At 40.8% G+C, this 26,511-nt stretch overlaps 1 protein-coding gene across 1 annotated transcript in view; it reads left to right on the top strand.

Annotated features, from left to right (window-relative positions):
* LOC109044041 (uncharacterized) overlaps positions 1-26,511 on the top strand; it is an 82,499-nt gene that overhangs the window by 21,660 nt on the left and 34,328 nt on the right. The window contains exons 2-4 of the mRNA XM_019061517.2: positions 18,502-18,629; positions 22,310-22,540; positions 24,790-25,041. Of these exons, the coding sequence (XP_018917062.2) occupies positions 18,502-18,629; positions 22,310-22,540; positions 24,790-25,041 (611 nt within the window). The remainder of the gene's footprint in view (positions 1-18,501; positions 18,630-22,309; positions 22,541-24,789; positions 25,042-26,511) is intronic.

Below are 26,511 nucleotides of genomic sequence, written 5' to 3'. Positions count from 1 at the left end.
CGAAAATGATATTTCAATCATTTTTTTTCTCATCAGTCCATAAAATTTTCAATCTAGATAGTGTAGGCAATGACTGTGATTTTTTTCCCGTCTCTGAAGGAAAACTAAGTCATTCAAAACATTCTTCAAAGTTGGGCTACTCGCGGCTACTCCTTGAAAACGGCCCCGTTAGAAAAACGGGATTATATACTTGATTTGGCAGCTCCAGTTCCCCCCACCACTATTTTTTTTAGGTTTGTAATGTCGTTAAGTTCCCTAGAATCCACACGGGGTACACTGAAAAAACAATTATTGCTGAAATTGCCGTGCACGCGTGTATTTCAGCTGCATGTGAGCTAAAAACGAACGTGCAAACCATGCAGGTAAAATCGCCACACAAATTTCAGCTAACTTACACACACGATGTAGGTGATTTTGCTACACTGAAAAGCTACGTCTGTTACCTTTTAGTTATTCCTCCGTAAATTCGCTATTTATCACGTAAATTCGCTATTTCACCTAACTATTGAGCTATTTTTACTGTTCGAAAAGTACCAATACGAAAAATTGGCAGTTACACTTCCAAGCCACTCGATTGCAAGATTAACTCGCATGAAGTCGCGCAGATGTGCAAATCGGTATTGCAATTCGTGCTAGTCGTTCACTTGATTCAACACCGTGCACGGATAAGAAAGCTTTACGAATGAAGCAAATTTTCGCTCTACTCAAATCGGTGAATAATAGTCGATCGCGTATAATTCACTGTACCAATATGAGCATTCCTGAATTTATTTTGAATTGAATAATTGCTGTTGCCATATGGCAACGCGATGCAGTAAAGGGATATCATTTCAAAAGCGGAAACTGTCTTTGAAGCAGGGAACGGATCGACTGTAACTTTTTCCGAAATCCGCTAAAAATGGCCGTTCGATTAGGATCGATCGACTGACTCAGGGATCAGTCATCGCATCTTGGAGCCTCCGAAAACTTCCCGAGACGAGATGGAGATGGTGCGGGAGGCGAAAACCTCCGCCGCACGGTGGATCGAGTCATTAGGAGAGGTCGGACAAAATTTGGAAACTTTAAAAGCTTATAACTCCGTTTATACAAAATTTTGAGGTTCTAAAAGTGGTTCCATTTGTTTCCTCGTGAAATTGTCTTCTGGAAACCCCCCTTAAAATTTAAAATGTGACGAAATAAACATCAAAATTTGTAGTTTTAGCCAAAAATGGTATGTCCGACCTCTCTAATTGACTCGATCCACTGTGCGCCGCGGCGCGTTTCTCCGGCAGCAAAGTGTTCCGCTGAAAATACATTTCGAAGATGGAGACGGCCGGCTGCATGTGGTGGCAGATTTCATGTTTATCTTAGGCGGTGGCTCCTCGGAAGTTTACGTAGCCTGTATTATCAAAGTTTCGCCAAATTAGCGAATGGGCTTCATGCTCAAGCACAGAGTTTCGTAACAAAGGAGTTTATGGAACCGGAACTATTTCCGCATACTTCCTTTTGACATTCTCATTTTAGCCAGAAATATATTTCTTTGAGTCACCGTGGAGTTGGACGCATTGCGATTGGATGTTTGAAGATTTGGCCCCTAAAATGTTGAGGGTTAGTAGACCGCGTTAAGCACTGAAAAAAAATTCTCGGCGTTTTTACCAAGGTCCGTTGGTACCTTTACCATCTCACTTTTTTACCAATTATTGGTCATTTTACCAAGACAGACTGGTAAACTCACCTAAAAACCGGTATTTTTACTGTTTTTCTTTCAGGTGAGAATACCACTTTTATTGGTAATTAATTCCCGGTAACTTTGCCATTTTATCGCGGTAATTCTACCACAGTCGATAAAAAATATTGGCGTTTTCACCAAGGTCCAGTAAAATTACCGAGAAAGTTAAATCATTTTACCGAGATTTCTCGGTAAAATTACCAATTCTATAAAGGTAATTTTACCAAGAAAAAACTGGGATCAAATAGAACCCTGAATTCTTGGTAATTTTACCCTTTTCCTAGTAAATACACCGAGATTTTTTTTTCAGTGAGCAGAAAGGAACCAAGAGACCTTCCACGCAATGAACCATGCTGGGAATCACTGCAACCTCTTCACAGGATGACCAAAATTTAAGTTTTCTACAGTGTGAGAAATCAATGAATTTTTGTATATGATAACTGAAAAATGGTCACTCAGCTGACATGAAGGCGTAATCACATTTAGAGATGAGCCCGGGAAATCATTGACTTATATGAACGACAGGGCTCATCACCCAGTGTAGTTACGTTCCTTTGTCAGGAGGGCGACGATATGGACGTGTGCGATTTAGTAGTTACTCGCAAAATTTACAATCACATATCGACGGTGTGAGTCGGCAATCACATAACTCGGTTTGCGACGTAGCAGACTTCCTGTCATACTTCATTTTTGAAACGGAAAACTACTCAACAACAAACACCTCTGTTGTGAAAAAGTTGCTTGAAGCGCCGCGGCGGGCGAGCAGGGCGACCAGCGCAACACGCGCATTGGCGCCTACAAACCTAACTGGGATACTTCACGCATTGCGCAATGCGTGAAGTATCCCTGTTAGGTTTGTAGGCGCCTGTGCGTGTTTTGCGCTGGCAGCACGCGATGGCTGGCGCCGCTCCGCTCCATGTTAGGCTCTGATATGCAAACGAATTAAACATTTTTCAACTCATGATGATGAAATGATTGCAAACTCTGCGTGGATTATTCTCATTTAAATTGATGGAAAAAAAAACAAGACGACGGTTCCAACGTTAAGACGTTGGAGAGCGTTCACCGTAGCACCTCGTCAATATGTAAAAGTGGTTTTGCGCGGACGGAAGAATCAAATAATTCAATTAAAAATTAAATTCAGCAAACACCGCGACACCGCGGTTTCGACCGCGACGAAGCAGAGAGAAAACGAAACGCGGATAGTGACGTGGCGTAAATGATCGATTATCGACATTTCCCTATTCGAACCTACGGTAAAAGATCGATTATTAAGGTGTTCGTTGCGAATATCCTGTTTATCGATTCTTTTCCATAGGTTTAAATGACAGATAAATCGATGTATCGCAGGGAGCGCCACTCAATTTAATTGGGCAATTTAATTTTTTCCATGAAAACGGTTGTGCGGATTTTTTGTTGCAAATTTCAGTAAATTTTCTGCATAACACCAACCAAATTCCTTAAAACTTTCAAAAAACTCGCACAAACGTTCTCTTGTAAAAAATTAAATTACTCAATTCAATTTGGCAATATCGACGGTGAAACTACCAAACCACGTATCTCGTTTGCGGTGTTTAAAAATCTACGCTCGCATTTTATTTTTTTGAAGTAGACCAAATCAATATCATTCCTTGAAATTTTCACGGAATTTTCTCCGCACGAAGAGGAAAAATCACAGAAATTTTCAAGACTGGACGTTGAGTAGTTTTTCATTTAAAAAATAAAGTATGACAGGAAGTCTGCGACGTCGCAAACCGAGATACGTGGTTTGGTAGTTTCACCGTCGATATGTTGCGTGGCCTGGTTCCTTTCTGCTAAACGTTGTCCAAGTCTGCCGTGATAGCGAAGAGAGCAGTAAAATGAAGTTTTGAGAAATCGGACTCAGAAGCTTCTGATCGGAAAATTGTATTGAAAGACGCCTCCGTTCTTTGTCTAACTAATCGTCAGAAAGACTCCTAGAAATCGTTTGATTGATTGAAAATCGACTGATTTTATTTCAGTTACAAAAAAAGGGTATTTTTTATTTTCATGCTAGGTTATCGTTAGGCAAGACAGCCGTAAGTTCTATCTTCTGCATGTTTTCGTTTTTGCGTTTTGAACACACAACACACGCATCTTCAGGTTAGAAATGTGCAGAAGAAGGCAGCGCTTTCCTTGAAAGCACTGTTTTCATTGCCTCTCGGGGGGAATTTTGTCACTTATTGCTGTCTTGCCTAAAATTACGTCATTTTTTGCGCACTTGCGGCTTTCTCATATGTCTCGTTTTGATACAATTATGATGAATTTCGCTGTTTTAGCAATTTCAGTGAGTTCATCTAACAGAGTTTAGACAAATTTTGAAGAAAACTCGCTTTCGACAATTGGACACTTACTGCTCTCTTCGCTACCACGGCAGAAGTAATCTTAGGAAACCAGTTTTTACCATTGTCTATACGTGGATAACCAGTGCCGGATTAAGGGGGTGGCTATATGGGCCGCGGCCCATGGCGGCAAATTTAGGGGGCGGCAAATGTTGTAATTCTTTCAAATGTAGGTATCAAGAAAAAAATCTGATTCAGAAAAAAAATCACAAATGAGGAAAGGCGAAAAAATCTCTCATATCCTGAGAGTTAAAGTATAGTAATTTCTAATTTGTTCGTCTTTCGGTGGCACAAGAGACAGCGCATTAGTCTAGTTGAGAGAGAAACCAAATGGTGAGAACTTGAGATGGAAAGAAGAAGCCATATCGGCGCACCGGTCAGCATGAAACACAGATTAGCGCCTACAAGACTCCATGAATACTTCATCGCATTGCGTCAAAACGGTCAGCAGCGCAGCGGTTGGCGTGAAACGCATAGCGCCTACAAGACTGTAGGGATACATCACGCATTGCGCCAAACACAGTGCGGTTGGCGCGGAGGCGGAAATTAAGATTATTTGACCATATTCATGTTTATTCTTATTCATAATTTTTTCGTTCTTTTTTCTTATAAATGAAAGGCATCATCCACACAGAGATAGGTCTACGGAACTTAATTTTCGAGCAAAGTTCCGTGAACTTTTGCCAGTGTTGACAGGGCTTTCACAAAAAATGTGCCAAACGCGAGTAAACGCGTCTTATGTACCCTTTCCTCCTCCGGCACGTTCACCTGACGGTTTCTATGGATGTTTCAAAACGAATGAGATGGGGCGGCAAGAAGGTAAATCCGGCCCTGTCGATAACCTCATGATGTAGGCCTGCAGGTCGATTGTTGAATCATTACCGAATGAGTTTGATCGATAACTTCCTATCTTCACAATAGTATTTATCGATCAAGGTCATTCGATAACAATTCAACAATCGATACGCTGATGACGTCCACGGTGATGTCTTTCTAAGCGATTTTTGAAAGGAACCTAACACAGTTGGCAGGAATGCCTCACGTGGATAGAATGGGGGAGCCGCGAGAGAAGTTTATAAACTGATAGTGACAACTTTAACGCGCGAAGAGCCATTTAATTAGCATCGAGAAACGTTTCTCCCGGTTGGTGTTAGTAGCTGCGCGGCGCAGCAGCGTGCCGTTTAGTGGCCGCTTTCAAAATAAAAGTGAGAATCCTCATTTCAGCGCTCGCTTTTCAGTCCAACCCCCCCTCCCCCTTCTCCCCACTATACAGTTGCCAAATCGAGACGCAGGGACGAGAGGTGAACGCTTGCCCAAGCCCATTAATTATAAACACTTGATATTCTGTGTGAAACTGGACTGCAATAATTAAATTGACACTTCGCTTTGTTCGCTCACGTTGAAAAAATGGGCGACCCAAATTTCAGATTTCCAGCTCGAAACCATGCTCTGAAAATCCTCCGATTTCGAATCGCTTCGGAATTATCTGAGTATCCAGTGTTGGTGCGAAACCACGCATCTTCATTGTGGTGTTTCAAAATTTCCGCTCCCATTTTATCTTTTCAACGAAAAACAATTCAACTTTACAGCTTGAAATTTATACGGAAAAATTCTGCCGACAAAAAAGGAAAATCAAGGAAGCTTTTCGTAATAATACCAAATATCTTACATAATATTAACAACGTAAAGTATGGTTTAAATAAAGGAACTTGAGAGAACCTCGAGAACTTTAAGGAATTTGAGAGTGTTAATAATTGTTGTTGTTGTGTTAATAAGTGTTATCGTAAAAAAAAGTAATTGAGACCATACGTGGACGGTAATAGGGGGGCCGGAGGACCTGGCTTTCTCCCCTCCAAAAAAATGTGACGGATTTTGGTAAGTAGGTTTGTGACACATCTTTCATCCTTGAAATCGAATTGGATCAATTTACCAGTGAAATCAGCTCAAAAGCTCCTGAGATGACCAAAATTTTCGAAATTTTCCGGGTGAGACCCCCTGGACCTCCCGTTTAAGCTAGGGAAGTCCCTCAAACTTTCCTTTTCGGAAGGGAGCCCCGCAGAACCCTTTCGAGGGGTATCTTCTTGTGTCCTCCAGAACCCCCCCCCCCCTTGAGGTCCTTCTCAAGCCTCCTCACAAAAAGTTCTAGGTTCCGCTCGTGTAGCGACCATTTTAAGCTATTTGCTATCATTGGGTGAAATTATTGACAAAAGAGTGTGCATTTTTCGCAAAAAATGGGGGAGGGTCCGAGACAACACGACATATAATATCACGAATGTGTAGATCTGGATGATTGTACTGGTGCAAATGTGCATGATGAGGAAAGGAGGGGTCAAAAATTCAGAATTTTGGGGTGTAGAAATTAAAAATGGCGGATGTGGTAACTAATACACTTTTGTGTGTTCACACGTCGCGGATGGATCCCTAATAACTGGAAAGTTTTTATATTATGTATTAAATCACCTGTCAAATATAATTGTGATTCGGGGAGAAGCTATTTTTCATTGCTCGCCGGTCGAAACATTCTAGGGGAACGTAGTACACATATAATCCGCGCGATACGCTTTTTGAATGATGAGGTCCGTATTTTCGCGACAGCTTGCTTGTCGAGACATCACTTTTTGAGTCCGACCAATTGAACATTCTCGGAATAATCCATAAATAATAATGGTTTTCTACGAATTATTTTACTCTGCTGATGGTTTACAGGAATAGATTGAAGATTCTTAAATATGCTCATGACGAAAGTCATGAGGACCACGAATTTTTTGGGGAGAAATAAAAAAATACGCAGTTACAAAATTGAATCTTGATCTTAATATCGATTAAAAGGGGGAAAACAGCCAAGAACATTGTCGTCGTTAAATATAAACCGAAAGAGGGGTGGAAATCAATAATACTGAGAGCATTTATTACTTTAGTATGTTAGATTAATTTTTTGAGTTTCTGTTTGCTCTCCATATTTTGCTTACCACGAGTCTACAGTGTTTCGTTTTATCATGATAGGTTTAAGCATTTTTTGGCTTTATTTCTATACCTAAGTCACCTCTTGCATGTCCTCAAGTGTTATGCTCTCATATTTCCAAGAAAAAACTATTTCAACTCAAGAGCCGCAAGTGTCGTATCAGGACAGAATGAAGGCGCATATTATCATGCCAACTGCAAGACGATAACTTTCAGTTATTCAATAAAGTCGATCCATCCCCTAATTTTGCATGTACTGACCACATGCCCTAACACAGCTACTATTTCACGATTTTCTTTCTTATGATTCCTTCTCATGAATACTCCTCTAAATGTGTTAATCATGCTTGGACTTTATGGTCCCTGACTTCCCATTAAAAACAATGTTTCGAAACTGAATCGAGACATGCGAAAAGGGCGGAAGTCCAAATTTTCCAAAATCGACTTTTTTTGCATTGTTGGACTCCTCTAATGTTTATACATCGAGTCTGCAAAGAACGGCGGAAGTCCATAATTTTAATGTTGATTAATAGGGAAGGGAAATATTGGCGACATGCGAAAATGACGGAAGTCTTGTACTAGGTTTTTTTTTTTTTTTTTTTTTTTTTTTTTACGATCAATTCCTCCGCAGTTGCAAAAAGGGCAGATAGTCCATGTGTTAAAAGGGCGGAAGTCCAAATTAAAACTAAAAAATTCCCAAAAGAGCAGGTTCAAATTTTTTTTGGAGATTCAATTCTTATTAGTACAATCGCGACAAGCCTTCGGCGTTAGGAAATATTTTCGTTTTTTTTTTTTTATTCGAATTGTTTGTCCTACAGAGAGTTTTTTGCTTCTCCTGAAAAATCGACTTTTTGGACTTCCGGCCTTTTCGCATGTCTCGATTCAACTACGAGGAAAAGTAGGTATTTCAACCGCGGTTTTTGAACATGTTTAAAGCACTACAAACAGGCACTTTATATTCGTAAGATAGTATAGCGCTGTGCATTTATTGCACGTAACAGCTTGTCCCATCCTCAAATTAGTCATTCTTTTGCAAATTCTTCACCTGATTTCAGAGGTCAGTGTAACTTTACTCTCGGAAAACATTACACTGATACGCTTCTCTTGGTGTGTTTATGGCGGAGCCTACTTACCGATCGGGACGGTGATTGATGTGAGAAGAGTCTTCCGTTTTTTGGAGCACGAGCATGCATTTGTGCCGCGCAAATGTTTACACATTCTTGGATGTTTTTATAACCGGCGTCGACCTGGATCAAGATGAGCATCGAGAGTATACTTCGAGAGTATACCGAGTATACTTTAAAGTAAGGTGAACGCAACCAAGTGTCCGCCCCCGCGTGTCCTTGATAATCATACGCTGGTATTTGAGCCGTTTCAGGTCCGCTCCAGACTAGCACGTAGTTCTTTAATGCGTTTTAACCTCATTGTGCCTGAAATAATGGGCTATTGGATACATCTGGGCCACTAATTACCACAGGTCAACATTCCAGGCGGAATTGTTCTCTTTTTTAGTTTTTCCAATTCTGCCGTGCTAAGGAAGAACGCCGTATGAACAATAGAGAAAGCAATAGAGAAGAAGAGGTAGAGTAGTATAGTTAATGATGTACTAAATACAGCACTTAAAAATTATTAAATTAATAGATGTAAAGAAGATATTTAACAATCATTAGCAATAGAGAAGAAGAGGTAGAGTAATATATGTATAGTAATCATTAGTAATAGAGAAGAAGAGGTTATATTCGAGAGTTGCCAAATTTCCTTCGATAAAATGTTTATTTTTGAAGAGAGCCGTGGATATTTTTCCTTGAAATTTTCAGGAACTTCAGGTAAAATTGCGTACAATATTATCTGAAAAAATTGGGAGAAAAATACTCATAAGTTCACCAGGAAATTCGGGTTTTATCAATCGAAATTTGGCAACGCTTGAAGGTTCGTATGACGTTCTTCCTTAGCACGGCAGAATTGTGGAAGGTCGGTTGCACGGAAAATGATTTCCGCGGCGGAATTGTTATCGTTATCGCACTAAACAAATGTAGGACAATGTCAAGAACTATGGCTGCCAAATCAGTGTTGTATAGAGGGTACGCCCTCTAAGCGCTACGCGGTGCAACCCCTTGCATAAGGCACTAAGCGACCATTAAAACCCCGCTTTGCGGGCCGAGTCGAGGTTAATTTAAATGGTTAAGGTTAAGGTTAGGGTTTTAATGGTTAAGGTTTAATAGGTTTATCTAGAGACTATCTCTCATCGATAGCCGCAAAAATCATGGAATCGGCCGGATAGATCTTCTGAACGGACTGCGACAAAAAATGAGAGTAAATGAAGAGAATAGGAGAATTTGCAACTTTAACACGCAATGTACAGAAACCTGGACCGCATTTTTAAAATCCGAATAAAACGGGCTCATCTAAGGACTATTACCTGTCGATCACCACAAAAATTACAAAATCGGCCCAGTAGAACGGTAGGATCAACCGTGAAGAAAGATGAAAATATAGGGGGTCAAAGAGCTTTTAGGTTCATACAAAACAAGACATTTAAGTATTATTACCGCTTTCGTGCTTATAGGACGGAGTTAAAGAATCTCTTACAGTGGGAGTTCGAAAATTTTCAAAATGGTTCATCTATTGTAATGGTGTGAGGAATTTTACTTTTACAGGATTTGAGAATCTGGCTCGAAATTTTCATAAGATATATTTGAAAAACAGAGTAGCCGTAAACCAGATCTCACCAGCGCCGCCCTCATATTTTTGATCGTGTAAACACCTCCACGTCGGATAGTTTCCAAATTTAGTTCCCCTTGGGATTAATTAATAATAAAAAAGGGAGAAATGGGCAAAAAACCTCTCAAATTTACTTTAGAACCATTCAAACTTCCCTCCATTTCACGAACTCGGATGATGTAAATTTCATGAGAAAATCACGCGACTCTAACGAGCAATAGCATTATCAAAGTATGCAACTAATTAAGGAAAAAGTGAGGGTCTTTACGATTGGTGATTCTAATTCGTGCTGCAAAGTTTCTATCAATACTTATTCTATGCAGTCACGAAATAGTAACACACCGCAAACACGTCTAGAGGAAATGTAAACACAATTGCTGAAAATAACACTACGTTCACCGCCGATCTCTCCCACCCAATTCTTCCTCTCACTTTTCCAGCACGTAGATTCTCGCTTAGCAATTTGCTCGCTCGGTGAAAATGCAATCGTCCGAATCCACGATGTTTTTTCGCCGGGTCAAGAGCAGGACGTATTTATGCTAAAAGGAACTATGTGGAAGTGGAAAGATGGGGGAAAGAAGGGCGTGCTCGCGGAAGCTGCATAAGTGACAATGTGAAAGTGGATATAGTTCCTTTTGAGAAAATGGAGGAGCGGGATTTTACATTAAATCAAAAGGAACTGAGTGCTAACTCGTGAGCCGTGGATATGTCACAAGAGCCTTGTGAACAGGGCTCATGAGTTAAAGCGCCCCGATCCCGAAGGCGAGCGACGAGCGACGAGCTTGTCGAGCCCGGTCGTCGCCGCTGACGTCACTGGCGCTTTAAAGTCCCCATTCAGTCTTATGGCCCTCAACTAACGAACACACCCCATCATTTCACTTGCACATAGTTCCATTTAGCATAAATACGTCCAAATGTACTAGGATAATAGACCGGAAAGCAGTCAAGAAGCTCTATATAATGGAGGCTTTTCACTGCATTTTTAAAGATTTTGGCAATGAGTACGTGCTCGCGTATTCATATGCAGGGCCGGATTTACCTACTTGCCGCCCATGGGCCGCCTGTATTTTGCCGCCCCCTTCTCATTCGTTTTGAAATACGAATAAAAACCATCAAGTAAACGTGCGAGCGGGGCAGGGGTGCATGAGACTCGTTCACTCGTGTTGGACATATTTTTTGGGAAAGCCCTGTCAACACTACTAGCAAAAGTTTACGGAACTTTGCGCGAAAGTTAAGGTCCGTAAACCTATCTCTGTGTGGACAAGGCCTTTCATTCATAAGAAATGAACGAACAAATTATGAAAGAACAAACATAAATGTAGTTTAATGATTTTAACTTCCGCCACCGCGCAGCGCAGATTGTACTGTGTTTGGCACAATGCGTGAAGTATTCCGACTGTCTTGTAGGCGCTATGCGTTTCACGTCGACCGCTGCTGAACGCAGTGTGTTTGACGCAATGCGTGAAGTATTCCCGCAGTCTTGTAGGCGCTAAGTGTTTCACGCTGACCGCACTGTCTTTGGCACAATGCGTGAAGTATTCCGACTGTCTTGTAGGCGCTATGCGTTTCACGTCGACCGCTGCTGAACGCAGTGTGTTTGACGCAATGCGTGAAGTATTCCCGCAGTCTTGTAGGCGCTAAGTGTTTCACGCTGACCGCACTGTCTTTGGCGCAATGCGTGAAGTATTCATGCATTCTTGTAGGCGCTATCCGTTTCACGCTGATCGCAGTGACCGCACTGTGTTTGATGCAATGCGTGAAGTATTCGTGCAGTCTTGTAGGCGCTAGTATGTGTTACATGCCATATGGGTTTGAACAAAAACACCTTTTAGGCCCATTAAGTGAGACACTGAAGCATTCGAAAAAAATAAACTCCATTCTTAGCCATGCTTCCCTTCGTAATTATACAGTTTTTTGTCTCTTTTGAAAAATTAGGTCGCATGTACGTGGTTTTTGGGGTTGCTCCATTCCCTTCAGTTGCGTTTGAGTCGTGCTCGTGGGGCGGAAGAAGTTTAGAGGGCGAACGCAGCGCACGTGGGCCACATTTCATCACTCCCATGACGTTAGGCCCTATCTCTATCTCCTCGGGAGCCCCAAAAAGCGTGGAGTTCAGAGGCGGATCCAGCAATTCGGCAACACCGGATTCCCACCATTTGAAGCTATATTAAAGGATCGATTCTTGTCGGAGCACCTGGCCCCTCCAAGAATCGATATATTTCCATAGGCTTAAATGGAGAAAAACAATGTTGCCAATTTGCTAGATCCGCCAGTGTGGAGTTATATGAACAACAGAGCTCACGTGGAAATTGAGATACGCCGTTACGTCAGCGGAGCTACGATTCGCGGACGACGCGCGGCGAACGGTCTCGAGAATCGCTCGGCGAACAACGGAGCCAGCGGACCCCGGTGCATTCCGACAAAATGCAATTTATTACTCACCGCTCCGTCCTTGGCCATGATAGCAAGTGAGAATAACCGCTTAAACAGAAATAGCTGGCCAAAAATAATCGTCACGTTTTATTTCGTTCGATTCGTTGAACTCGTCGTCCAACGTCCGTCCGGTGGGCCGCGGACTGCACCCATCACCAGGGCTCCCTGCCCCACATAGGGATTTACAAGAGTACCTTTATAGACAGAGTATGGCCATTCGTACCTTTTTACTACAGAAAAACTGTGCCGCTTTTTGATTGGTCGATGAGTTTTTAGGCTTCATGATGCTCTTACGGCCGTAAATAAACAAACAAGATGACGACTCACCGTAACATTGATGAGAAGCTAAAATTTGAAAAATATTTCAATTATACAGCAGTAACAATTTAAACTAGCATATCTACGAATAACACATGAAAAACACATGGAAGCACTATTAAATCGCCTCTCGCCTTTATCATAGGAGGATGTAAGATGTGCATAACCTCAAACTTGCTTACTGATAACAACCATATTGTTTGTTTATTTACGGCCGTGAGAACATCGTGTCAGCCTATTTTCTCGCGACCAATGAAAAACCGGCACAGAAATGGCCATACCCTGTCTATAAAGGCACTCTAGGATTTACTCTTTTTACGGACAGTCGTTGAGGGTTCACAAAGTTGATATTAATAAAAAAAACCAATCTTGGGTCCTTTGAAAGGTAAGTATTTTAAAACTGACGATAAAAAGAAATAAGGATGAAGTTGAAAGAAAAATTGAGGCGTTGGGTGTAAAAAGGGCATATCTCGGTTGCGGCGTTTCAGAGTCTCCAGTGTTAATTTATCATTTGGAGAGAAAACTATTGGGTGAATTTTCTGAAATTTTACGTTTTCAGCATTGTGAAATCTTAAAGAATATTCAGTAAGATTCACAACAAAATCATGCATTTGCCATCAAAACGGGTGAAACGTTCGAGGAGATTTTGAGACACCGCAACTTAGAAGTGCCCTTTCTGCACCCAGCACTTCAATTAGTGTTGAGATGCGGGGAGGTTGAAGGGGAGAGAGCGACATGAAAGGAAAGAGACAGAATACAATTTTGTTAGGATGATTCACTCAACCCCAGATGCCACAACGATTGCTATATGAAATATTAGCTTCTAATTTGAAAGAAGAAAAAGAAATGAATCCTTAATTTTTGTGTTTATACGGGGTTTCGACGGAGAAACGGCATTCTTCTCCGAAACCCCAAACACATAATCCTTGACGACGACACTCCAAATACATTGAGAAGTGTATGATAAATATAGCAGCGAGATAATAGTCCCCTGGAGTTCCTCTGCGATTAAGCTAGAAGTCTATGAGAATTGAAGGTCAAACTCAAAGTGGAAATTTTTCCGGAGAATGATGAATTGGACGTATTTCTATCAAACGGAACTATGTGCATTATAACGTGAGCCCTGTTACGCATGTATCCTTGTGCGTCTCAGGGTTCATGTCTTAATGCACATAGTTCCGTTTGATAGAAATACGTCCAATTGTCTTCAAAACTCGGAGCGTCGCGCCGCTTTGTCAGCTAAACAGGAACTCTTTGATCATTTTGGACTCGCAGTGCCTTAGAATTAAGCCAAATATCTAATAATGAAACGCGTTTTCAATTTTTTTATGCCGCAGAATTCTGGCGCCCGTGCGAAGTGGCGTAGATTTGCCGCAGCATTTTTCACGGAAAAATCGCGATATTTTGCAATTTAGTTGCGATTCTCTTCTCGATTTGTTGGCGATAAAATCGCAAGAATCATCAACATTTGAGCGATTATCCTCGATCTCGTCGCACTTTTATCTCTATTAAATTGCATTCGATAAAATCGATTTTAATCTCAATTTATCACGGTTTTTTCTCGATGATGATGCGATGAATCGCAGTCGATGAAATCGCGATTTTATTGCAAATTTATGCGATGAAATCGCGATTCATCCCAATTTTTCATCCGACATTATTGCGATAAAGCGACATAGATAAATTCGCGATACACTCTCCGATCAAATCGTAATTCATCGCGATCACTGCTCTTTGGGATAGGCTTGTCTCTCGCTTATTTTAGGTCGGACTCGGACTCCAACTCGGACTCCAGAATCGCGCTGTCGAACAGGAAATCCACCAAAGGTATACAAATTTCAGTCTCGGAGCCCCTCCGACCCTCCTTGGGGTGTAAAGGGAGGGGGGAGGGGGTTTACTTCAGAATGGAGATGTTGCATGTGTGAGGGATTTGCGATTTGAACATTGATTTTTATGTAAAAGTTCGCGAGAAACAAGATGGTGCCACTGGTTTTCTCTGAAATCATCTCCCAAGCTCAAAAAAAGCTCTCAAAGTGAGGCCAAAATGGAGGGGATATCCCACTGTACCCTGAGAGTCAACCTCTACATCAAAACAAACTCTCCATGCAAAGACAGGGAGCAAATACATTAGCAGGGTTGCCGTGTTTTCAGTTTTAGAGTCCCCAAATGAAGTGGCAGCCCTGTCAATGTATTTGTTCCCTATCTTTGCATGGAGAGTTTGTTTTGATGTAGAGGTGCACTCTCAGGATAGCGTGGGATATCCCCTCCATTTTGGCCTCACTTTGAGAGCTTTTCTTGAGCTTGGGAGATGATTTCAGAGAAAACCAGTGGCACCATCGTGTTTTTCGCGAACTTTTACATAAGAATCAATGGTCAAATCGCAAATTCCTCACACATGCAACATCTCCATTCCGGAGTCACGTCCAAATCTCACCTTAGGGACCCAAATTTCACTCCATTCACGTTGCTTCTCACTCGCTCAAATCAGTTCGCCTTCAATATCTCGATAGGCAACATGAGCGGCCTGGGAGCAATAATAGTTGCTCGCAGCATTTCGGCAACGTTCATGCATTTGCGTTATCAATTAATTAGAGCAGATTCTTGGGAGGCGGTCGCTTCCTAGCCCCTCTATCCAGTCTGCCCCTGGAGAAGAAGTTAATGTGTTACAGAAGTTCGACAAACGAAATCCAAAAACTGAGAATTTATCGCAAGTATAGTTCCTCGTTCCCAAATGCTGTATTTTTCAGACCAAGATTTTAAAAATATAATTACAAAATTATGACGGGGCTCCGCAGAATATCGTTCGAAACCGTCTGGTGCAAATGATGAGAATTAACTTATTTAATTTCGTGGGTGGACAGACTTCGATTACGGTCGAATGCGCTTTCGTCTGGGCACTTCGCTTCTGTTGCCAAGTTGAAAAATCGGACTCTCAACCGTCTTTTGGGACAAAACAGATTTTCGATTGGCAGATCCAAAATTTTGACAAATGAAACGAGAATATCCTGGTATAGATAACCAAAACTCCGGTTGAAGTACTAAAATCTCTGGTTCTCAGTTTTGAGATTTTTTCACCGTGAGCACTGGTAAAAAAAACCTCTTGGACCAATGCCGCATTGCATTAACTTAAGAGTGCAGTTTCTTGTCGCCGGATTTAAGAGTCTTGAACTCTTGTTTCAAGCGGATTTTGCATTGATTCAAGCGGATTTTGCATTGATTCAAGCGGATTTTGCATTGATTCAAGCGGATTTTGCATTGATTCAACCGGATTTTACATTGAAACAAGAGTCCAGACTCTTAAATCCGGCGACAAGAAACTGCACTCTTGAACCAAGAGGTTTTTTTTTTTACCAGTGAGAATATCAAACGCAGAATTCGTGCCGAACAAGAAGCTATAAAATATTAACGACCGGGAATGAAGAAATTGGCAACGTTCTGCTCCGGTCTATTACTTGATTTCGGGACACCACTGCGTAAAAAATAGAGGAAAGGAGACGCTCTCTTTTTTCTAGTTTTGAAAGTTCCTTGAAAACCCTTGAGATTATTGCAATATTTTTTGGACATCCTGTAGAGCTTCCTAAAGCTGCGCGAGCTGTAGCCAGCCCATGCAGCCAATACTTATTCAATGAAACTGCTAAGAATAACTAGAAAATGATACACTTTTCTTCTAGACTACAAGCGGCGTGCGAAAGTATTGCGTTATAAAGTCTTTGTCGCAAAAATGTAAAGAAAAGAATGTGACAAGGCTAAAATGACCTTTCCCTCAACACGAGGCGTGTAAGTGCTCGTGCTTCCAATAACTTTTCATCTTTATCTCGCTCAAATTAACGCTGTAATGAGCTTGGGGAATGTTTCACGCGGAACCCGGTCCGGCAATGCTGTGGGAACACTTCTCTGCTGAAGGAGCTGTCGAACTGGCACCGGGCCAAAATTTTAAGCTGAAAAAGCAAGAGACTAATAAATTAAAGCCGGTCTCCCGTTCCCTTTAAGTGAATGTGACTTCTTAAATATGGGGCAAATGCCCAACGCACTTTTTCTCCTCCTCCTCCTCCTCCTCCTCCTCCTCCTCCTCCTCCTCCTCTTTACTCCTCGTATTATTAATCCGTTTCCTTCGGGAGGCAGGATATTTCAAGGGCTTGGAGGACAAGGTCCATACGTGCAGTTTTTGTCATTTCGAGAAATACGTGTTTAAAGTTTCGAAATTACATGGATCTTTATGGGGGAATGGAAGTTTGAACTGGGTTTTTGAAGCTTAAAAATATGAATTGGACGTATTTCTGCCAGACGGAACTATGTGCATTAAGACATGAGCCCTGAGACCCATAAGAATATATGCTTAACAGGGCTCACGCAGTATTGCACATAGTTCCGTTTGGCAGAAATACGTCCAATTTGGAATCGAATTTTTCACAGAACATGCATTATGACTAGTTTCACTTAACATCATTAATATCGGATTTTTTTCAAAAAGTGCACTTCACACATTCACCGGACAGATAAATTTCTTCTAGGAATTGATACAGAATTTTTCCCTGATTAGATGTCCTAGAGATATAAGGAAAGAAAAAAAAATGAATTCGGCTTTAATCACGAGTCCTCCATTTTTGAGGGATGCCACGGGGCACGCCGCACAGTGGATCGAGTCAATTAGAGAGGTCGGATATGAAGTTTTTGACAAAAACTGCAAATTTTAATGTTTATTTAGTCATGTTTTAAATTTCAAGGGGTGCTTTCGGCAGAAAATTTCACGAAAAAACCAATGGAATCATTTTTAGAACCTCAAAGTTTTGTATAAAATGAGTTCTAAGAGTTTAAAGTTTCCAAATTTTGTCCGACCTCTCCTAATAACTCGATCTACTGTGCAACGGGTGGCACTTGGCGCAATTCGTGAAACTATACGGCATCTGACCGTCAGGCAGTTAGTCCTCTTGCAGTTATCTCTGATATCCTTACTCACTGCAGTCGGATTATTTTCTGACCGCCTCCAGAATACTTAAGGTCGCGTCAGGCACATCCAGAGAGAAGAGACCCTTCACTGGCCTCTTGGCGACAAGGAAACTTCTACTTTTGGGGATTCAACACTTCCCTATGGAAAATTATATGGGAGCAACAGTCATCGCCCTTTTTTTCGGCTGTTGACTTATACTAGGTGGATGTTGAGCTTTGGGTGACGTAATATGCCAAACGAGTTTACCTTACTTCGGTATGTTTATGAGACGAAAGACCCAACAAGTTCAACACTCATCTAGTAGATAATTCAACAGTTGAACGTTGAATGCCGGAGTATCGAGAGTAGAAGCTTTCACCATTGCCAAGATAACAGTCTTTTGTCTCTGGGCAAGCACATCGGTGGTGATGGGGAATTTGAGGGATGACAATAAAAATGAGCGCGACCTTACTTAGCACGCGAAAACGCGATGCAACTATTCGACCACTTAAGTGTGGCACAGTATCACTCGAAATTGAAGGCGAACTTAACGCACCAACACGAAGTCCACCTCAAACTCCACGTGAGCCCTGTTCTCCGTAAAACTCTATGAATTTCAGGGCTTTTGTGGGAATGGAGGCCATTTCATCAAAGGAACGACACATTATGTGGAGAGTTACACGAAACTGATGTTACTGATTTTGTGTATTTTTTTCGGTAGTTCTGCACTGAAATTGAAGCATTTTAAGCAAAAAGGGTTCTATCATCCTCTATCAAAATGCCACTAAGATTGTGTGATTTCGTTGCAATCCTGTGTCAATTTCAATGACCACTTGAGAGTAGTTTTTTCCCTCCATTATTCTTTGAATTTTTACTCAGCTTTCTCGAAAATCATTCCGAATGTACGACAGTACGAGTAAAATTTTAGCCGTAAAATACATTCTTAGTCGCACAATCTTAGCAGCGTTGCATGACATTGACGCCATTGTTGTATAAAATTCCTCAATTTTGAAATATGATTCAAAGGATCTCAACTTTTTGGTTCTAGCAAGGTATCATTTTATTTTTTATTGCAGATTTAAAAGACGAACAGTATGAGCAGAAACTTGCTGAGATAGCGAATGGAGTCCAAAGGAGCAAATCACTGGATTGTGAACACATTAGGGAAGTGGTAGCATCTTTAGATGAAAGTCTGTACGATAAGGTGAGTTCATAAAAGCTTACATTGTTGATCATGAAGACTTGAACGTGGTCTTGCGGTTAGTCTCTTCCCCCCCCCCCCCCCCTGTTCCCTCAAGGAATTATATTTTTTGTGGGGACAGAAATTGGTCAAAAAATTGACATATTATGAGGAGCAATTCCGGTGATTAAGGTGTCCACAATCCTTGGTTTTAAATTGTTAATTTCGATGAAAGCCAGCCCCGTTCGATTAAATAGTAATATGTTTAGCACTGAAAATGTTTGTGGATTTTACTATTCAATCTCATATTTGCACTTTTCAGAGACAGTTTGACCATTTTTACAGAATGTGTTAAAGTAATCATTGCCTTATTAGCAAATCAGAGTATACAGGCGGGCCTAAAGTAACTGACAAGTGTCTTAACTTTTGAGCGAATAGAGATAAAAGTTTCCGGTTCGGACTGTTAATCATTGTGACAAGGGGCTGATGGTTCATAGGGAGGCTTATTTTTGGGTCCTCTTGGGGCTATCTAAGAGAGGCGCCCTGAAATTTTTCAATCGATGCGAAATTATAACTCCTCTGAGCGCGCTTTTATGTTGGCGCCCTCCACCCCCACGCGAAGTGACGAGAAATACATACTCCGATAATTTAGCAATGAAAGCAATACTGCCGTGCTACAGAAAAACGCCGTATGAACTTTCGGGCGTTGCCAAATTTCCTCTGACAATTAACTAATTTTCAAGAAAATTTGTGAGTATTTCTCTTCCAATTTCTCAGGCAATTTTGCTTGTAATTTGATTTAAAAAGTCTGAAAATTTCAAGGATAAATAATGATAATTTTCTTCAAAAGTAAACATTTTATCGGAGAAAATTTGGCAACTCTCAAATGTTCGTACGGCGTTCTTCCTTAGCATGGACAAATAGCAGTCCTATGCATTTACATACGTTGACGGTCTTCTTTCGATTTTTCAAACAGGCTTGATCGATTGTTGAAAATTGGTCCAAACTGGACTTTGATAGAGCCAAAATAGTATAATGGACCACTAGACAAGGTACGAATTTCAGCATTCTGATACATGTTTCGTAATTAAAATTTCACGTAGAACACGATGCGCACAACAAAAATTACCGAAATCAATTCCTTACGAAGATATTTAATGTTTCTTGATGCGTGAATTCAAACCACCCGCTCCTGAAAACTCAATGCTCTACGTGATTCACATCGCGCGCTAAACATTATCATGACAGTCTCTGCGATATAAAAATCTGGCAATCTCGATCTTGACGCTTTGGCTCAGCTATAGCAAAGTGCTAATAATTTGAAGAACACGTGGTGGGAAATGAACATTGCTCGATTGAGAAGCTTGCTGAAACCATTGTAGTGCGTGATTTGACTCGCGTAGAGCTTTGAGTTTCTTGTGAGCGGGCAGTTCAAATTCCTCGTAACCAATGTGAAATAAAAACGTTAATATCTTCCTTAGGAGTTGGTTTCAGTAATTTTCGTTGTGTGAATCGTGTTTTACGTGAAATTCTGGTTAAGAAACATGTATCAAATTGCTTAAATTCTTACCTTGTCTAGTGGTCCATTGTTCCCTTAGGTTGCGCCATCATTCTTGTTCCTTTATCCTCCTTTTAACGATGTGTCACAAAACGGGGATTGCTATTTGAGCATTTCTAGTCTCCTCTCCTGGGGGCACCCGTGAAATGAGCCCCCTCTAAAAAATCAGCTCCTTGTCACGATAGCAACGGCGCAAATCGGAACCTTTTATCTCTGTTTATTCAAATATTATAGACACAATCCCTCACGAAAGAATGTAATTACATTGTAATGCCAAAATTCCCCGCACAAACCGCAATTTCACCCAGAATTTTTTCCCACAGTTTATTTGACTTCTATTCCTGTTTATTTAGTAACTTAGGACTCCACAGCCATCTATAGACATGAGTTTTAACATAGAGATTATTTCATTGCCTGTAGACATCAGGAGGATTTGGTTTCAGGACATTTTGTCAACGATTTTTTGTCCGCGCACCTTTTTTGTCCAGTAGTTTACGCCCACACGTAAATTAAGCAACAGTGACTTGGTCCAAGCGTTATGTTTTAGTCGGTGTGTAAAATTATATCGACAATATGGAAATTAGAAATTGAGAAAGAAGGAGGTGTTGTTATGGTTGCTCATTTTCTAAATGAAATGTTATTACTTTCTCCTTTTGAATCATTTTTTTAAATTGTCATTGGTGAATATTTGGTTTTATTTCTATCCTTAAAATATTGAATGTACAATATACCTTATATATGTATAGGTAAACATTTATATTTTTAAAACCTGACAAATACTTGTAAAACCTTTTCCAAGCGACATTAATCTCAATGAGCCGCAGTTGTGCTGGCAGAAACCGCAAAAATGAATAAAAGAGGAAAAAAAACCAAGAAGCACGCAATCTTTAGTTTTAACCCATTTGTGCATCGATCTGTTAGAGTCAAATACGTCAAATTTTGAGTGTTTCGTTGCGCGTACACCTCGCTGCAGCACAATAAAAGCACAAAATGTAAAAGAAAAAATTAAAGTGCTTTGGAAATCATTAAATTTGACACGGAACCACCAATATTTAAAAAACACACATTGTATTATTATTCTCCTTTGATAAATTGATACATATTTTTTCCCATCAATTTAAGTGAGAATAATCAATAGAGAGTGTGCAAACATTTCAAAATCATCAGTTAAAAAACGCTGACTATGCGAGTGTAAATATTAGAGCCTAACAGAGCGGAGCGGCGTGCTGCCAGCGTGAGAGACTCACAGGCGCCTACAAACCTAAGTGGATACTTCTCGCATTGCATAATGCTTGAAGTATCCACTTAGGTTTGTGTCGCATTGCAAATGCTTGAAGTATCCACTTAGGTTTGTAGGCGCCAATGCGCGTTTCGCGCTGACCGCCCGCCCGCCGTGCGGCGGCGCCTGAAGCAACTATTTCACAACAGAGGTGTTGCACAGTATTATACGAAATTGAACGTATTAAGAATGACAGGCATCCTTTAAAAGTACAGATCTTTCCTCGCAAAATAAATCAAGATACTTATTGCATACAGGAAAAATCTAAGAGCCTTTAGCTGAGGCAAATAGAGAGGTTTATCCGGCTCACGTATGACAAGGTGGGAATTTCTTGAAAGATAATTAAGTCCTCACACACCAAAGAGGTGTAGAGAGTTTTAGTGAATTTTGTCTCATGGAATTGACGCTCCCCCATTTTTACCAAAACTCTCAACTATATATTATTCTCCGTTGGACCAAACAGACAAAACAAAAAAAAACAAGCAAACCCTCATTCTTCCAAGACATTATATATTTTCATTTAAAAACGTCGTGAAAATTTGTCGCCACCACGGAGATTCGAACCCGGGACCTTATTGATCTAGAGTTAGTCGCGCTAATCGCTAGCCCAACCTGGCCGGCCGGAAAATTTTCGGCAACTCTCACCGAAAATTTTATCGATTTTTCCTCTAATCTCACAGAATAATTAAAAAATGTTTGATAAAAATAGCACGAATACTATCATGTGAAAAACTATATGATTTGAACCAATTTTGCAACCTTGGAATGAAGTTACGTTCCTTCGTTCCGGGAAACGACGACTTGTCAGTTACTTTAGGCCCACCCTGTATTCAACCCACAAACATCTACCTATTGTTTGTTCGATAGCTCCAGGAGACAAATGGTGGTAAGATAGAAGCCCAGCAACAGAAGATACACAAAACGCCCTGGGGAAAAGTTAAAGGGATCATCCAAACGAGGAAAGGAAGTCTGAAGAAAAAAAAGAACAGCACGACTAGTGAAGAGGGACCCGTCATTGGAGACAGCGATGAGGAACCAGTGCCGATCTCAACTCCTGAAATAACATTCACAGAAAACGCAGCAAAAGATTTTAGCTCGGTGAGTATCATGCCTTTCTAAGTATACCCCTGGCCGCTTTGAGCCTCAGGCGTTATACGTTACACGTTAGTCTCATGATTTTATACTATAAGAGTAAGATACCACCACGGGACGCTTTCATGGGATTTGTCCCAAGTTCGAATCGCAGGAATGAAACTTCTGGGATTTCTCCCAGTTACCGTCTCCACGGGACGAGGCTCATACGGTCCTGCAACTAGTTTGCGCGGGAAGATATGTATATATTACATAAAGTCGAGTATTCAACCGGGATTAAAATAATAAGTGCACTCAATTGACAATTAGACACATTATTTTAACTAAACAAACATGAACAATGGAGTATTCAACAAAAGATCGCACAATTCGTTTACACTTCTTCTTCCTCTCTCAGTGGGTCCTAGGAGTAAAGGACCATACTTGGTACTGGGAAAAATATTGATTAACTCAATATTTTTCCCAACTTGGTAAGTGGGATTTTTCCCTGGGACAAATCTCGTAAAAAGGCCCGTGGAGACAAGGCCTAATAATGATCTCAACTCTGAGAGAGTTTTTTGAGCCTGAAAGTTCGTCTCAGTTAAAATATGAAATTCATTTAAGGGCAGTGTGCGGGCAAGTCGATAATTTAGAGGTAAGGTCATGGAGCTCTCAGGGTCGAAAAGAGCAGCCAACCCACGAACTTCAATTATTCAGAATGATTTATCATTGCAGTTATAACGCGACCTTTCGTTCCTTTGACGTTAGACTCATTTGACTTACTTTTTTCATAATTTTACTACTTTATATTGAGAAAGGACACTCGGTGATTTTACAAACGCCACTTTTTGTGTTAGAGCGACGTGCGACATATCGCATAGATTCGTTCAATAATTTCAGCTACTTGTCATTTTTTTCGAAATTTTGGATCGCACTTCTGTTGTCATGAGACTGAAGAATTCATGTCCCAAATCTGAAAAGAAATTCAACATAATTAAGATGTGGTTTTTTTTCGAGGAAAACTATCGCATTTGATACTGCTATCGAATGCGATATTTTTCCTCTGAAAATACCACGCCTTTATTACGTTGAATTTCTTTGTCAGACTTTGTTCATGAATTCTTCAGTCTCACGACAACAGAAGTGCGATCTCAAAATTCGAAAAAAAGGACAAGTAGCTGAAATTATCGAGCGAATCGATGCGATACATCGCACGTCGCTCTGACACAAAAAATGGCGTCCGTCGAAACACCTGAAGACTAGCATTCTTGGCCATCTTGGTTTGACACTGGAATCTGAAGATCGGCAGCGGCATTTTCTAGTGTTTTTCGTGTCAGATGGTTGGTTGCCCTTTTGGTCCCTAAGAGCTCCATTTTCCGATATGCCCTCATTTTCTCCATATAGGTACTCTAGTGAAAATCACTGGCTCCACCGTGTTTCCTACGTAGATTAACTGAAGTGAAAGTACTTAAATCACGAATCCCTGCAGTGGCGTGACGTGCTTTGCGATATATCGATTGTAATGTCATTTAAACCTATGAAAAAGGATCGATATGCAGGGTGTCCACAGCGATCACCTAAATAATTGATTCTTTACCACAGGTTTCAATGGCAGAACAATCGATATATCGCAATTCACGCCACGCCACTGAATCCCTGGCGCATTCAATTAAGAGCTCCATTGTTGAAGTCAATTTTTTATGTGTATGCTAGTTATCTGGCCTATGCCTCGTTAGGAACCTACAGCAATAGACGTTTTTTGAGGGGCTTTGAGGACAAGGCGCATAAGTGCAGTTTTTTTTTAAAAAAAAATTAGATATTAACGATTTCAAGTAAAACTAGTCTTGATGCACCTTCTGTGCAAAATTCGCTCCCAAATTCTAATTTTTAAGCATCAAAAAGTCAGTTTGAACTTTCTTTGCGCCATAAAGACCCATGTAATTTCTACACTTCAAACACACATTTCTCGAAATAGCAAAAACTGCACTTATGGGCCTTGTCCTCCAAGCCCCTCATTTAGTGTCCTTAGACATTAGGGCGATGGACACATCCATTTTCTAGACCTTTCAAATATTCAGGGACTAAGGCCAAGGAGCGTCTGTTTCAAGAGATCCACTGGTCAGTTCCGTGAAGATTTGTGGCCACTGTCGCCTATTTACCTTGGCTCGCTGATTTGGCCGCCGAGGCCAAACTTTTCAACCTCGGCAAAGAGGTAAATCCTTTCGTCCGGGAGGCGAAGGCATGTAATTTCAGACGGATATATATTTTTTTTTCAGGTGTCTTCAACTCCAACTTCGAAACGAGGTAAAGAGTTTGAGGATCTGCCGCAGTTTAGACCGGATCAAATGGGAGGTTCAATAAACAAACGTAGACTGTTCGCTCCTTTGCTGACCCTGACTCTTCCGTCGACAGAGGAACTGCGGGCAGGAATACCGACAGTGCCCTCAACGTCTTCCAAATCACCGTCCCCCCAGTCCGCCCAGTTCTCTACTCCCAAAGATGCTTTCCCTTTCAGGGACGATACTCAAGTTAGTCGTTTTCCGCAACTCAGCTTTGGTTGTACACCCAGAATAATATAAAATGCTTGATTGGACTTTATTTTGCGATTAGGAGCTCCAATTTCTGGCTTACTCGTAAAAACACTTATGTGCGTGGGAAGTTAATGGTGCATTCGTTGTTTCTAATCTGAAGCAGAAATTGTAGTTCATAATTGGACGTATTTCTGCCAAACGGAACTATGTGCATTATGACGTAAGCCTTATTATGCATACATTCGTATGGGTCTTAGGGCTCATGTCTAAATGCACATAGTTCCGTTTGGCAGAAATACGTCCAATTGCAAAATGGAGCTTAATTTTAGTATTAATTTTGACCTCGGTACTTCATTTCATGCCTCCAATCCAGTGTTGTTCCAATCGAGATGGAGAGAAAATACTTCCTGCAACTTGAACAACAAAAAGAGGGTCAAAATGATGAAGTAACGCTTACGGAAAAAAGTTGCTGAAGTAACATACCGGATGTTAAGAATCTGCGGGACAACTCTTAAATGTTGATGTAAATGCTAGGATTGTTAATTTAACGTAGAAAGGACGTTAATTTTAAACCCGGAGTGTCCTTAAAACATTTATGAGGTTCCGCGCAGATTTTTAACATCCAAGATGTTACTTCAGCAACTTTTTTTCCGGAGTTTTTTACTGATTACCTACTCGGTAGTATACAGTACTGATTCATCCATGCTTGGCATTAATAAATCTAATGAGATAAAAGAAGGGGGAAAAGATATCCTCAAGAACCATGTCAGCTGTAATAATGAGCTAAGAGCGTAAACCTGGTGATTTCATTTTTTGATGAAGTATTTAAGAAAATTCAGCTTCAAAAATAATTGCAAGTTCTCACGTGAACAAATTGCTCAGAGAGATGACGGCAAATTTGATTACGGAGTTAATTTAATCAACAATGAAGATGAAAATTTTTCCCAAAAAGACGGCCGGCAAGGTAGAATTAGGGACGAGTCACATAACAGGGAAAGGGCGGAGATCCAGTGATTCATGAACCGTGGCGTGTGTTCTTAGTAATGTTCAGTCTGGGTTTTAGGTATGCGTACTTTCGCCCTTTTTGCAAGTCAAAATATTCAATCAATTTTAAAATTGGTAATGCGGAAAAAGCGGAAAACCGAAAACCCGGTGGCAAGTCAATTTTCCTAAAACATTTTTTCCTACTGCAATTTTTCCTAATACTTTTTTCCTACTCGTTTTTTGTTCCATCACAGTTACTCCTACGACTGAGATGTCCTACTGGCTTTTTTCCTAGAGGCATTTGTCCTAAATTCAATTTTAAAACTAGGGGATCGAGAAAGTAAAAAAACAACATAGGTACCTCACAAGTTAAAGTTGTGGCCGCATGCCCGTAAGTAGTGGAGCTTCATCCTCCTCCTTATATTGAGGGTATGGAAGGCTCAGCTTGTAATGTCTCCTGTTCACGCACTTATATTCGGCTCG

This window comes from Bemisia tabaci, chromosome 1 (genome assembly GCF_918797505.1).
Source record: "Bemisia tabaci chromosome 1, PGI_BMITA_v3".
Classification (NCBI taxonomy): Eukaryota; Metazoa; Arthropoda; class Insecta; order Hemiptera; family Aleyrodidae; genus Bemisia; species Bemisia tabaci.
Note: the sequence above shows the minus strand (reverse complement) of the source record. Positions and strands in the feature narration are given on the sequence as shown.